Here is a 14,553-nt window from a genome sequence, read left to right on the forward strand (position 1 = left end):
AGGTTTATCTGAGGCTTCGTTTGTTCTAACAATTGCATGGCAGCCTGACTTTGTTTTTTGTATGTTTTTAAAGTCATTATTATTAAGCATCATACTGGTAGGAGTTTCTAAGATTCTGGTTATTCTGTTGACCCTGTATTCCAAATGATTAAGCACATACTGTTTTTGTTCATTTTGTAGTTTTTCCAGATCATAGAGAATTTTTAAAAAATCGATTTATGAGACTTTCGAGATACCGGGTACATGCAAGTGCAAACTTGAGATATAATATGGTGGCAGTGAACTCAACACAACTCATTTCACAACAAGCAGTAGTCAGTCATATTGTGAACAACTGCTTAAAAAAAACAGCCTTCATTGTTTACTGCCAATCTCAGTTGGCATTTACTGTCAAACCAAACATAAAACTAAAAGACTTACATGCATTAGCTTAATGCTAACATTGATTGGGAAATGGCATTGGCATGGATAGTTGCAGGGGTATTACCCTTTAAGCAACACATATTTGACCACAAATAGTGGAGCAACATTTGTAGACAGACAATGTCACAATACTCAAATGAGAATATATTCTTTATTCTTTGCAACACCAGCAAGTAATATTATTGAATTTCACTGTGAATATGGTGTCTTGTTTGTCTGTATGACTGTAATATTTATTTCCATATATTTAGAAAGATTCACATGTACACGTAAGGTGCCACACGAGCATCTTTGTTGTCAAGATGATGTCATTTTCCACCCAGCCTAAATGTGTCCAAACGCAACATGGTGCCACTTTCAGACATCACAAGCCACACCACGATATCTATTTAGCCCTCTGTGGACTAAACTAACCTCATGGAGATCCCCATTAAGTTACTTTATTCCCGTTAAAGAAGAGTCATCCAAATAGGCCAAGCTAACGGCTCACGCGGTGTCCCTGCGATTGGCTGCAAGACCAAACCACAGGGACTGCAACTCCCACATGGGGTGAGCGGAGGCTTAGCGTAAGCCTGATTAAGTGTTGTAGCAGGTAGGTACAAGATGTTAGTGCATTGGCGGGTGGAAACAATTGCATGGACATAGACCGACTTCTGTACGTATCATTCATTTACTGTATTACCTTGTACATCTTTGTAACTGTATGCAACAATCATTCGCTAATCTTAGGTTGGAGTCCACTGTTGTGTGTTTATTTATCAATAGCAGCATGGTTTGTTATTGCTAAGGCAATGCATCTGTTTTGTCAATTTTCATATGACATGATTATGTAGTTTTCTGCAGAAGACCAACCAGACATTTAATTACCTTCAGTAGGCTAACTCCTTTGTTGTTGTTTTTAATTTAAATACAGGAATGAATACAGAAAATTATTGTTACTGTTCACAAAATACTTTATTAATAGATTTGCTGGATGTCTAGACTGATAACCACGATTGCACTAAAACTCTAGAGATAGCCACTGGGAAAACCTTGCAGATAAGTATGTTGCTAGAACAAAAAATTAAACTAAGAAATACCAAGTCTGAAGTAAATATTGTAGCTCTAAATCCGGAGTGTCAAACCTAATTTTTGTCACGGGCCACATCATAATTATTTTGCCGTTATGCCGTTGACCCCTTGCTATATAAATCTATACAGTACTTGCAGTATACACAACAAATGCATGGATAGCTACTTCTAAAATCAGAAGCAAGTAAAAAATGGGCGTCCAACTATTCCTCTCTTTTAAAAGGAGACTGTAAAAAATCCTTTCCATCAATGTTATTCAGAGTGTAGACAATTGTCAATTTTTTGCAATATCTTTTGCAAGAAACGTGAAGTAGACCGGGACAACATGATTTGCCTTGGCGGGCCACATAAAATGATGTGATGGGCTGAAACTAGCGTAGTGAGGTGACCTTGTGTGAAAGGAAATTTGGGTCAACTTGTTTACAGGACAGGAAAAGCAGACCATTCTAAACTGGCTTTAGCAGATTACACAAAGACACAACAGATGCACTGGAGTGAAAGACCTGCCAGTTCGTGTGTGTGCATTTTGTTATTGATGTCGTCTGCTGCCCTCAGACACCTGCTGTGTAGTACACACCACATTGACCACACGTCCCCAAAATAGGGCAGTGTCTCGTGGGTATGCAGCACTTGGAGAACGTTTCAGTCAGCGGTGCTAAATGACCAAGCTTTTTCACCTATATCATGTAATTTGATCAAAGCTATGCATCCATTTTGATTATCATTTAAAGGGGGCCCCCCCGCGACCCTAGTGAGGATCAAGCGGCTCGGAAGATGAATGAATGAATTTAAAGGGGGGAAAAATATTTGTTGTATATTTCATTTGATTAAAAAAATAATTATGTACTAAAAATGCCTGATGAAAAAAAGTGTTAGTTTCATTTCACTGAGATTTAATTTCATTGAGAGATTTAATCTTACAGTAGTGCTCAAGTCCAATAGGCGCTGATGAGGCATGAATACCTGTACATATTTATTTTAGTGTTTTGTTGAGATGTGATTAATTATCTTTTTTTCTAATACTAAGGTGCATCTCAATAAATTTCATTTCAATCATCCTATATAAAGGTGACACAAATAAAAGGCAGAACCATCCGCTACATCATCCAGGATTATCTTTCATCAACTCAACTGAAAAGCATCCACGAATGAAATGTATAGTTCAGCTGATCGTATGAGGTTTCATTCGGTGTTGTGTCGTACTAATGATGTCCCCTTGTGTTGCCAGGTACCGCTTCCAGAGAAAATGGTGGCCACTGTGCACGCCTTGCTCACCTCAAGACAACATGTTCAACCTGATGAGCAACTGCTGCACCTGGTTCTCCAAAATCCAGGAGCCAATAAGGTGATCTTGTCAAGCATGTCTACTAGATGCTAGAAGAAGGCTGGTGTTTGACTGATGCTGCAGTTGATGTTAATCACCTCATACTGACGAGTGTTTCTCATACGGTACGGTGGTGCTTTGCAATATAAGTGAGTCAACTTGATGGAAGCTAAACTCAACTTACTTTAAAATAAGCAGCAATTTGGCAAATACTGAAGAATTCTTAAAACTGTATTTAATCTGTCTGTTTCCACTCTCATTTTAAAATCTACTGTCAAACTAAACATTAAACAAAGGGAATTGCACCGTATTTAAAATAACCACATTGCTTTGCCTTCAGTCTGCTAGCTTAATGGTAACGCTAATTAGCATCTATGTTGTGTGTGTTGGTTATGTACAATAACCCATTAAGCAGCGGGCCGAACACAAACAGTACAGTTATTATATTCTTTATCATCTGAAAAGAATGACTAATATTAGAAGAGTTGACACGTCTTAATGAACAGTATCTGTCTGTCTTACATTGCCCCCAAGTGGCCAAGGCAGGCAAAGCAGAAAGAGCCACACATTCAATTGATGCAGTGTGACCAAAAAAACCCCCCAACCTCTTTAATTCCTTTTATTCATTCATATAATTATTGCGTGTTTGTATAAAATAGAGTACTATGGGGTGTTATTTGTAAATAGAACTGCAATTTATCCATTTTGTATTTATATTGCACTTAATTGAACGGTGTTTGTTTGTTTTTTCTTCTTTCTTCTTTCTACCCACATTCTTGCTGCTGGAGGCTGTACATTTCCCCAGTGTGGGACAAATAAAGGATATCTTAATCTTTTACCTCCATCAAATATACGACACATTTTGTATTTTTTTTTTTTGGAAGGAAGGCTAGAATGGATGAATGACATTGCATTCATGACAATAGAAAATATGATTTGAGATAGGTATGTTTTGAATTCCTCGAACTCTCGTCACCTCTGTATATTGTTCCTTTCGTGGAGCTTAATGAATCATGCCATACATTTAGTGCCATCTTATCTTCGAACGGATTTGATTTTAATCGTAAATGTTTGATTTATTTCATAGGCGAATGACTGTTCTTGTGGTGGGTCTTGACAAAGCAGGAAAGACGTCCTCCATCCGGGGCATGTTAAGAGGTACCCATCAATGAATTCGTTGCACTAAATATTATTTCTACATAAATGTTTGCTTTTCCTAATAAATACTGTATTTCCACATGTAATAGCTGTGGCCAGCTTGTTAACTCAACTGTACTGTATATGAGGCATTGATTATGTATTTTTACGGTGATATGCAATAAAGTCCAAAATATATTCTACAATATTACAGTTTGCATTGTTCCTCAATACGGTAAATCAATAGAAATAATAATTTCTAATGCCTGAATTCCAAATGAGGAAAATCAGACCCAAAAAGCATGATGCAGTTATCACCATGGTTTACAATGGTTTTTGCGGTATATTATTTTGGTGATGAGAATTGCTGTGTTTTGCGCCAAGCATACCTGAATAAATTATGGCCAAAAAGTTGGTTTTATTGTACAAGAACAAAATCTTCCAAAAAAGTGTGGGAACACGGGTTGTATATTTTGAACTCGGGTTTAGAAAAGGTGGTGGAAAATATGAACCGTTCAAAAGTGCAGTCAGAGTTAGCACAACCTCCAGACTTCTGACAGAGCCTACGATAACAGCTGAACTTTATTTGGGGTGAATCAAAGGCACTTTAAATGTTTTATCTTTGCTGCCCAATGTGTTCTGACTCTCATCTAACAAAAGTTTGAATGTGAATGTGATAAGCAGACCAGGTATCAGAGGGTGTGTACACTTGCTTATTCATACTTCCCCTTTGAAAAATCTGATTTTTTTTTCAAATTCAGGTTACAGATCATATTAATGATGGAAAAAGGTTCTGAAATTGTTTATCTTGGTTGCACTTTTTTTTAATCTCATAAACACCTGGCATTTGAAAAGGGGTGTGTAGACTTTTTATATCAAGCCAGCTTTCTTGTCCTTCCTTGATCATTACTTTCTTTCTTGCCTCCCGACCTGGAATTCTAACCCTGAATTAAGAACTACGAGGCACACATGTTAAACCCTTATCCATCTTGCTGTCTTTATTTCTTTCTTTCCATCTACGATCCCTTTCTCGATTTCTTTCTTCATTGTTTTTCTTCTAATCGAGTCCTATTGTCCCTTTTAGTTCATTTCATTTCTGTCCTTGCTTCTTTTTTTGCGAACTATTTTTCATGCTATCTTCAAAGTGAACAGAACAGGTCTGAAATGGAAACCAATTTTTAATGATTAAACTAATTATTAAATCTATGTAAAAATACTCATTTGGTTTAACTTTTTTTGGGGGGGATAGTTTTCCTGTTATGTGGTTCTTCTATCCCCGGCAGTCCCCCACGCTGTGGAAGGAGGCCCGACCCAAGGCTGCGTGAGGAGTGAGCTGAGGGTGGAGAACTACCTGGTCACCCTGCTGGATGTGGGGGGCTCAGTAGAGTCACAAGGGGCCTGGAGGGAGTATTACGGAGAGGCACACGGCATCATCTTCGTTGTGGACTCCAGCGACCGGCCAAGGATAAAGGAAGTCAAGGAGGTCCTGGCTGACCTGCTCAAGGAGCCCAGAGTAGCAGGAAAACCCATCCTGGTGTAATTATATTCCTTTTTTTTCTTTCTCTTTACATAGCATATCTTTGCCAACACTACTCTGTTGTGGCATACCACTATACTTGCATGATGATTAATTATCAGGAGTGCATTGCTTTTTAGCGGGTAGGTCATCTGGTGGTGAGTAACACACGTACGGAATGAGTGGTTCAGTTCTTCTGTCCCGTGTAGTCCACTCTTGACTTCATTTTATCACCGGCTCTCATCTCCTCCACTTGTAGCTCCTCACCGTTGTAGCAAGTAAACAAGTGAAAGGTTAATAGCAGTACTATTTTCCCTCATGAGACATGATGTTTGTCAAGGCGCACACAAGAACCACTCATGCTGTTCTCTCTACCAAAAAACAACATGCCCAAAAACACTGAAAACAGTCCACAATGGCTTTACAAGATACTCAATGAACACTACAGTATATGATAAAAAAGGGTAGAATACTACAAATTAGGGAGAAATTTAGCAGAGCTGTTTTAACAAGGGGCGGTAGTCCAGTGGTTAGCACGTCGGCTTCACAATGCAGAGGTACCGGGTTCGATTCCAGCTCCGGCCTCCCTGTGTGGAGTTTGCATGTTCTCCCCGGGCCTGCGTGGGTTTTCTCCGGGTGCTCCGGTTTCCTCCCACATTCCAAAAACATGGGTGGCGGGCTGATTGAACACTCTAAATTGTCCCTAGGTGTGAGTGCGAATGGTTGTTCGTTTTTGTGTGCCCTGCGATTGGCTGGCAACCGATTCAGGGTGTCCCCCGCCTACTGCCCGAAGACAGCTGGGATAGGCTCCAGCACCCCCCGCGACCCTAGTGAGGATCAAGCGGCTCGGAAGATGAATGAATGAATGTTTTAACAGGCTGGTAACTCACAGGTGAAACGCAACGATAATGACAATATATTTATTAAGCGGTGCCTTTTCTCGGCATTCAAGGACACTGAACAAATCATTAAAATGCAGCTTCACATATCCTCGTTAGAGTTGTAGGTAGGGTCGAGCTTATCTAACTTTGGGTGATAGTTGAGCTACTCCCTGGACTGGTCACTAGTCAGTCTCAGGACAGACCCTTTTCAATTTTTGGGGTTTGGTAAAAATGGCGCTGTTCCCCAGAACCTCCTCCAAGCTGTTTCTAGAACATGAGCTGTGTAGGGCTTTATCTGTGGTGGCCGACAGGGGCAAAGGCGCTGCAAACGGCCGAACGCTGCAAATACAGTCATGCTGCAAACAAACAACACACATGCAAACTAAAAATCACACAAAATAAAAGCAAAACAAAGCACTGCAAATGGCCAAGAACTGTGAGGCAGACATGCTAACCACATTTCCACTGCTCTGATGAAAAATCCATGTGAAAATTTTTTTTTTTTTTTTTCAGGGATGTGTGATTTACCAACTGAACTCTGAGACTCAGTCTGTGCATTGTTGTTCATCTTTACAGCTTGGCAAACAAACAAGACAAAATGAATGCCCTGCTGGGAAGTGAGCTGATCGAGATGCTCTCCTTGGAGAAGCTAGTCAACCAGAGTCGCTCCGTGTGCCATATCGTAAGTCCCACAGTAACATGAACCCTGACCACTACCTTCTCACATCAACCTAACATTAAAGGGTCTATGACCCCCTTTCACCACAAGGAGCCTTGTTCAGCCTTAATGGACCTACGGCGCTGGTCGGACAGGAAGTCGTTACGAGGACTTCGCTGGCTGCTGCGAGCGGTCTGTCTGGATTACCCGGGGCTGTGCACCCGCGTGGCCCAGGACAGCAAGAGGCCTCTCGAGCCCAGAGAGACAAACGGGAAGGCAGCGAAGGCGAGAAAAGGAAACAAGAGCGAACGGTGAGTCACACTCAGTGCCACTACTGAACATGATGAATACATCCACATTCTGATGAGAGCCGAATAAAAAATACACAAAACAAGGTTGGGTTTTGATTGATGCCTGTCGGGGTGCTAGTCTTTCCTTCCAATGTTTCTAATTTTCCATGCATCTGAGCATTCAAACAAACTGAGCATTCCTTAGACCACACTGAGCAACATCAAACATACACAATGCAGCAGTGCACTAAGATTGACTGGCGACCAGTCCACAGTATACCCCAGGAGCTGGGATAGGCTACCTGCATGGGGAGAAGCACAATAGAAAATCAACGGATGAATCCAAAATGGTCACATCTGATGTATAATGCGCGAAACCTTAATTTTACTTCATATTATCCATCCTCACATGTAACCACAGCACAAGAACCAGCAAGTCAGACCTCCGGCAGGTTCACAGGCCAAAGAACAAGGAAAGGAAAATGACGAATGTGGAAGGAAAGTTGCAACCCATTCAGAACATCATGCAAAAGGTGAATAGATTTTGGACCAGACCGCTTAAACTCCACCTTTAGCATACATGGATTATTGACAAGATGAACCGTTATTGGCAGGAGGAGACAGTACAAAAGAAGCTGAAGGAATCCACCAGGAGGAAAAAAAGGCTGATCAAGGCCAACAAAGACAAACAAAATGAAGAAGTTGTGAGCGAGAAGGAGGAAGATGAGACAAGTAAAGGGGAGACTGAGAATGCTGGCCATCAAGAGAAACCCAGTGGCACACTCATCCCCACCAGTAAGGGAAGACACAAACAGAAGGGCAACGTGAAAGAGGAGACCCCGAATGCGCCTGAATCAACACTCAATGACGAGAAGCCCCTCAGAGGTAAAACCAGGATTATAGAAGTATTTTTTATTCGACCGGCTTTGACGCCATCTTGTGGCATCTAAGGCCATTTCTGGAAGTGCACAAAAAATAAAAAAAGTGAGTGTTTCAATGAAAAAGCGGGGCAAGTTCCGCAGAAATAAAACCTGGGGACAAATAAAGTTTTCAGAATTTGAATTAGGCGAATTTGTGAATCAAGAATTACAATTATTGAGTCATCTGTCGCCATATCACACTGAGATTAGAACGTGAGGATGGTGACTTTAAATTGACACAAATAATCCCTGCACCTGACATTCCATGTGGATTGCTATTATTCATAAAGCTTTATATATAATATGTCTAAAAGATAAATAGTTGTTTGCAACAGAGGTGACACTTGGAATGTAACTCCGTGTAATAAACAAAGGATGCAATGTAATAATTTGACTGTGCAGCCAATGGGCAAAAGAGGAAAATGAAGAAAGGTGTGAAAGTTAAAAGAAGGAACAAAATCAACATCGAAGGAACATCTGGAGCTTCCGCTCAACCCATTGACCTCTCCGCCACATTTGGTGAGAATTACCCACTCAACCAACACATGCAGATTAATTGTTGGATTTTATAATAAATATCTTTTCTCCTCCTAGATCTTTACCGAAAAGCCATATTGGCTCTTAAGGAGCGTCAAGATCAGGGAAAATGAGCAACCCCCACCCTCCCACTCCTCCCCCCAAAAACTCTTTATATGGCATCACTTCATCCCTCCACTCACCAAAATAGACAGAATATAATTTAATGCACAAAAGTCACTTTCTCACTGGATCCGTGAGTCTTTCAAAATTGAGATTTCAACAGGTACTGGAGGTATTCTGTTTTATTAAAAATAAAATTCCAAACTGTATGTATGGCCAAATGTATTTATAATGTTCAGTTTTTTAATAAAATGACAACAAAATGACCCAAAAAACTTCTTGTCCTCCATCCCAAAAATGGGCGTCCGTCCATGGACAGAAGGCCCATCTCTGGTTTGAGACACATCTGTTGTCAGCACCTCGCTTGCTGAGATCCAGTGTGAGTGTGACACTCATTACCGCTCTCAGGCATCCCATCACAGTACAATAATGGCATTCTTGGTGTCGGCGGGGGGCGACACATAAACTTACAAGTTCTGAGTGTTTTTTTAAATATTTAATATACCGTGTATTTAGGGTTTTTTTTTGCTCTTTTATTGTATTAAAAAAGTCCTCACATCCACCGCAGGCTATAAGAGCAGCCTGGTTGGCCGGGAGAAGCACTTGACCCAGCGAGAGAGAAAGGGCGCTTTCACCATTGCAAGGAGAAATGTCAAAATATTGTTGACTTATATTTGTAGACGCTTGCTCATGGTCAAGCAGTTTAGCCCCTCCCCCAATAAATAAATAAATACATACGTACTGTACACACATACAGAAACACTGAAATTCAATTGGAAAGTGTAATTTTCGTCATTGATGCAAAGTTAACAGCCACTTCGCTTTCTATGTCAACGTAATACCGTTTTTGGTGTAAGTGAGACAACTGCATTCTCACGGTGTCATGACAGCAGAGAAGTTAATTTATAACATTTTAAATGGAATTCAGTGAGCATGCATTATTTGGGAAGCTTTTATTTTGAAGGTGGACAACATCTCTCGCTAGCGGCGAATTACCGTAATACATACTGTGACAAATCGCCGTGGCGGCTGGTTTGGCATCAATTTTGCGTGTTGAGGCTGGCCTGACCGCAGTCCTTTTCCGCGGCTGTGCGCGCTCCCGCGGAAGACGAGCAGGTTGTCGGTGCGTGATCATTATTTAGCAAGGCACCCGGCTGCAGCATCCGGTGCACCGACTCCCATTCATCGCAAACCCCAACTTGCCTGCTCGTCGTGAAAAAATGCCCTCACCGAGGACCATCACCATCGTAGCCCTCTCCTTCGCCCTCGGCTTGTTCTTCGTCTTCATGGGGACCATTAAGCTGACGCCGAGGCTCAGCAAAGACGCGTATAGCGAGATGGTGAGTGAAGAAGAAGTGGGGGGAGGCCATTGTTCTGTGCAGGATGGATGACCTAAATATTCAACTGACCGCAAAATAACCGCTTAACGTTCTCTTTCACGCCACCATTATCTCATTTTATAGTCCAAATAGACCTTATCCTTTAAACATCCTCGCTGGAAAATTGCATAAACGCCGGGATGGATGACTACCAACACATACATCAGCGGATAAACTAGGCCTTACGTGTGTTCGAATAGCCTCACTAATATTAATCATTTGAAATTAACTGCAGCATCAAGTGTTATATTTGGACTAAGCAGATAAATAACTTTGAGCTGATTTTGTGTTCATAAATGGACTTTGACCTGGTTGTAATCAGGTTTATCTGGCATGACAATGAGAAGAAAAAATTGGCTCCAAAACGAACACAAGAACAAAATGCTTTCCCGTGACCTCAAAATGCTCATTTGTTGCTATAAATCAGGTATATTGGTGGTACCTTGGCTTAAGAGTGCCCCGATTTTTTTGTCTTGTGAAACATTCGTTTTTCATTGTTTTGCAAGTTAAAATTTAAGTAATAAGCTTAACATGCGCCACTTGAATGAGGTGAAAAAGGTGCCATGTGGTCAATGTGAGCCACATTCATCAATGCACTGTCAGTTTTTTATTGAATAGGACAAATAATCAAACACACAAATATAAAATGAGAACACACGCAAGGAGGCCACACCAGACTAACTGGCAAACCCAAGTCCACATCCTGGGGCTTGTTTCACAAAGAGTGTTCAACAAACTCCGTGTCTAATGCTGATATCGGAATTGATCTGCTCTGACAAAAGAAACTCTGAGTTTGCGGTTCCAGAACAGCAGATTTGAATGTGTTTAATCAACTCGAATGGTCTTCCTCTGGAGTTAACTCCGTACACCACAACTTTCAAAAGCCAATGTCAATGGATCCCCAGTTTGATGAGTCACCATGGCAACGGCTAAGAAGAGGGTTGTATTTTTCACCCCTCTTCAACTAGAAATATTCATGTGCTCAAACAGCGAGTTTTAACAAATTGTCAGGAAAAAAGTGCAACACTGCTGCAGATAATAATAATAATAATAATACATTTTATTTGTGGGCGCCTTTCTAGAAACTCAAGGACACCTTACAACAAGCAGTTAAAATCACGAGTACAATGTTAAAAAACTACATCAAATAAGATAAGAAAAAATACAACAAAATAAATAAATAAAACAATGGCTTTATGGTCTGAGTGAATAGGCTTGTCGAAACAGATGTGTTTTGAGGCGGGATTTGAAATGTGTTAATGAGGCTGTATTACGAAGGTCAGCGGGGAGTGAGTTCCATAGCTGGGGAGCAGAGCGACTGAAGGCTCTATTTCCCATGGTGACGAGGCGAGCAGGGGGGACAGAGAGGAGGACAGAGGAGGAGGAACGAAGAGAGCGGACAGGCGTAGGAATATGGATGAGGTCAGATAGGTATGGAGGGGCTAGGTCATGAGTGGATTTGAATGTGAGTAGCAGGATTTTATATTGAATGCGGTGTAAAATGGGAAGCCAGTGGAGATGTTGGAGGACAGGTGTAATATGGTTTATGTATGGCGTGAGTGTGATAATGCGGGCGGCTGAATTTTGGACCAGCTGAAGCTTATGGAGGGTTTTTTGAGGGAGACCAAACAGAAGGGAATTACAGTAATGATAATGAAATATATATATAATGAAATATCAAAACATTTTTCATAAAGGTAAGACCTTGGCATAACACACTTTTCTGACTGCCCTGCATACAGTTGCTTTTTAAAGTTCAAGTGTGAAGTAATTTTAGAAAGTTTCAAATAAAACATTTTTATGTCACAAGTAATTAAAATAATTGAGTAACACGTCGTTTTTCATGGTGAATTGATACCAAAAACCGTGAAGTATTATTTGCTGCTCCCCGAAGAATTTTTGTTTGTGTATGTGGATGTAATGTTTGGATACAGCTAAATTTGAACCAGGGCGGCCCGGTGGTCAAGTGGTTAGCGCGTCGACAGCGCGCACAGGTACCGTTTTCAATTCCAGCTCCGGCCTCCCTGTGTGGAGTTTGTATGTTCTCCCCGGGCCTGCGTGGGTTTTCTCCGGGTACTCCGGTTTCCTCCCACATTCCAAAAACATGCATGGCAGGCTGATTGGACACTCTAAATTGTCCCCAGGTGTGAGTGTGAGTGTGAATGGTTTGCTTTAATTTATCCGATGTGCTTTCCTCTAGAAACGGGCATACAAGAGCTATGCCAAAGCTTTACCAGGCCTGAAAAAGATCGGCGTGACTTCTGTGCTGCTCCGCAAGATCATCGGCTCCCTGGAGGTGTCCTGCGGTGTGGTCTTGACCTTGGTTCCGGGCCGGCCCAAAGACGTGGCCAACTTCATGCTCCTGCTGGTCATGCTAGCCGTGCTGTTCTTCCACCAGCTTGTCGGCGACCCTCTCAAGCGTTACGCCCATGCTCTGGTCTTCGGCATCTTGCTCACCTGCCGGTTGCTCATTGCCCGGCAGAGCGATGAGCGGCCAGAGAGGGAGGAGAGCAGGGAGGAGCAGCAGCCGCAACATCAGCAGCATGTCAATGACCAGGAAAAGAACAAGGTCAAGCAGTCTTAAAAGCATTTTTTGTCTCACAACTCCCCAGGTACAGTGAAGGAGTCATTGATATTTTTAACATACATAACTTGGAACTGGTGATTACTCATCACCTCGACATGACTGTGGACCATCATCCCTATGAACATGAGCTCATGTCATTGTCTTGTCCCATTCCAAAATTAGCAGACAGTCCAGTGTTCCCCAATACATTGTGGATTTTTTTACATGGTACCTTGATTTAAGAGCACCCCAACTTGTAAATTGTTCACTGGCCGCCGTTTTCAAAGCAGAGTTCCCCATATTTCCGGTCATTTCTCAGCATTAGGACTGATTTTTCAAGACCGCATAATATGTTCTGTGACAACGTAAGTGACCGTCCTACTGAAAGAAACAATACACTTTGCCTTCTCACTTGGCTAAATGTTAATTTCTAGCTTTTTAAAATCTGCAGTAGAACATGGCTTGGTTTCACCAAAAACATTGGTTTTCAACCAAAAAGTGGACAAAATTGACATTTTGTTCAATTAGATATGTCAAACGGACAGTGACCTTGACCTTGTCATATTTTATTTGTGACAACTCACAATCACACACAAAGACTGAGGAAGGGTGTTTGATGGCTGGCCAAATAATTTATTTACACATGTAAAACTATCAACATAGCAAGGACAAAAATGACAAATTGCAGAGTCTGGTAGGAATAGCTACTTCAACAATACACCAAAAATTTGGACCTCAAGGGATAATTTGCAGTTTTCAGACTGCTAGCAAGATTTTAGTCTAGCTTTAACTCTGCTCCCTCGAGTCTGTTTTATTATTATTATTTTTGGCTCAAGTCAAACTTCAGTAGCTTTTTTACATTCTGATTGCCATTTACTGAACCGCACCGTCTTTTTTCACAATCGTGGGATGTAACAATACCCAAATGTCACAATATGATATTATCACGATATAACCCCACAATGTTGCGGGGGAAGTTGCTGATATAAAAAGCATGTTTCTTTCTGTGGTCATTTCAGACCATGAAAGGATTCTCCTCAATAAACATCAAATCATTCATGACATCTCCACACCATTCGATGCAGAATTCAAGGTATATCTTTAGAAGTAAACATAAACCGTAGGTTATTATTAACACCCCCGCCCCGTGCCCTTTGTAATATTCACAGAACTGTGCATGTTCCGAAATGTAAATGAGACAGAGCAGCCTAATTCTCCCATTACAACACTATATTTGATTTATTGTCGGTTACAAATGGAATTTTGTGAGTTCTATGTGTTGGTTCTTTGTAAGAGGAGTATTGCATTGGGTCTTTTTTTTATGTATCTAAAATGCCCAAATAAAGATGCAGATTTTTTTTTCTTTGTCTTCATTTGCAGTTTCATCCATATTCTAATTTGCTTATCCTCAGGAGGCTCGCAGGCATGAAAATTCAGTTTATCTGAACCGTTTTCGGGCAGTAGGCGGGTACACCCTCAATTGGCTGCCAGCCAACCGCAAGTCACGCATAGAAGAACAACCATTTGCGTTCTCAAACACACCATTTGATCGCCGTTTTGGGAAATTATTAGTGATGGATGGGCATGCTTTTGAATGGACACATTTTGTCCTATTCCTTCCCAACTCTGACCAAGACATGGCAAAGAGTAGGGATGGAGGCGCTCGTATATTTCTGACTAGAAAGGGGCATTTTGAAATTAGTTAGTCATTTACTAATTTCACCAAAACAAATTGATAACATTGAAAAT

The 14,553-nt window shown here is 41.1% G+C and overlaps 2 protein-coding genes across 2 annotated transcripts; both read left to right on the plus strand.

The window, feature by feature from the left end:
* The first annotated feature begins 981 nt into the window (after positions 1-981).
* Positions 982-8,904, plus strand: arl13a (ADP-ribosylation factor-like 13A). Its single transcript, XM_052071136.1, has 10 exons — positions 982-1,078; positions 2,723-2,839; positions 3,906-3,976; positions 5,239-5,491; positions 6,929-7,034; positions 7,122-7,321; positions 7,722-7,833; positions 7,915-8,185; positions 8,623-8,739; positions 8,815-8,904. The coding sequence occupies exons 1-10, from the start codon at positions 1,059-1,061 to the stop codon at positions 8,868-8,870; spliced, it is 1,323 nt and encodes a 440-aa protein (XP_051927096.1). The 5' UTR covers positions 982-1,058; the 3' UTR covers positions 8,871-8,904.
* Positions 8,905-9,856: 952 nt separating this feature from the next.
* tmem35 (transmembrane protein 35) lies at positions 9,857-14,162 on the plus strand. Its single transcript, XM_052071287.1, has 2 exons — positions 9,857-10,199; positions 12,439-14,162. The coding sequence occupies exons 1-2, from the start codon at positions 10,080-10,082 to the stop codon at positions 12,820-12,822; spliced, it is 504 nt and encodes a 167-aa protein (XP_051927247.1). The 5' UTR covers positions 9,857-10,079; the 3' UTR covers positions 12,823-14,162.
* Positions 14,163-14,553: the final 391 nt, after the last annotated feature.

The sequence above is a fragment of the Hippocampus zosterae genome, chromosome 1 (assembly GCF_025434085.1).
Source record: "Hippocampus zosterae strain Florida chromosome 1, ASM2543408v3, whole genome shotgun sequence".
Taxonomy (NCBI): domain Eukaryota; kingdom Metazoa; phylum Chordata; class Actinopteri; order Syngnathiformes; family Syngnathidae; genus Hippocampus; species Hippocampus zosterae.

Excerpts from the sequence above, each read along its gene's own strand:
- arl13a (XM_052071136.1), top strand. The coding sequence starts at position 1,059 with ATGGACATAGACCGACTTCT. Across the intron at positions 7,035-7,121 it reads GTCGCTCCGTGTGCCATATC|GAGCCTTGTTCAGCCTTAAT; the intron begins GTAAGTCCCACA and ends TTTCACCACAAG. Across the intron at positions 8,186-8,622 it reads TGACGAGAAGCCCCTCAGAG|CCAATGGGCAAAAGAGGAAA; the intron begins GTAAAACCAGGA and ends TTGACTGTGCAG.
- tmem35 (XM_052071287.1), top strand. The coding sequence starts at position 10,080 with ATGCCCTCACCGAGGACCATCACCATCGTAGCCCTCTCCTTCGCCCTC. Across the intron at positions 10,200-12,438 it reads AAGACGCGTATAGCGAGATG|AAACGGGCATACAAGAGCTA; the intron begins GTGAGTGAAGAA and ends GCTTTCCTCTAG.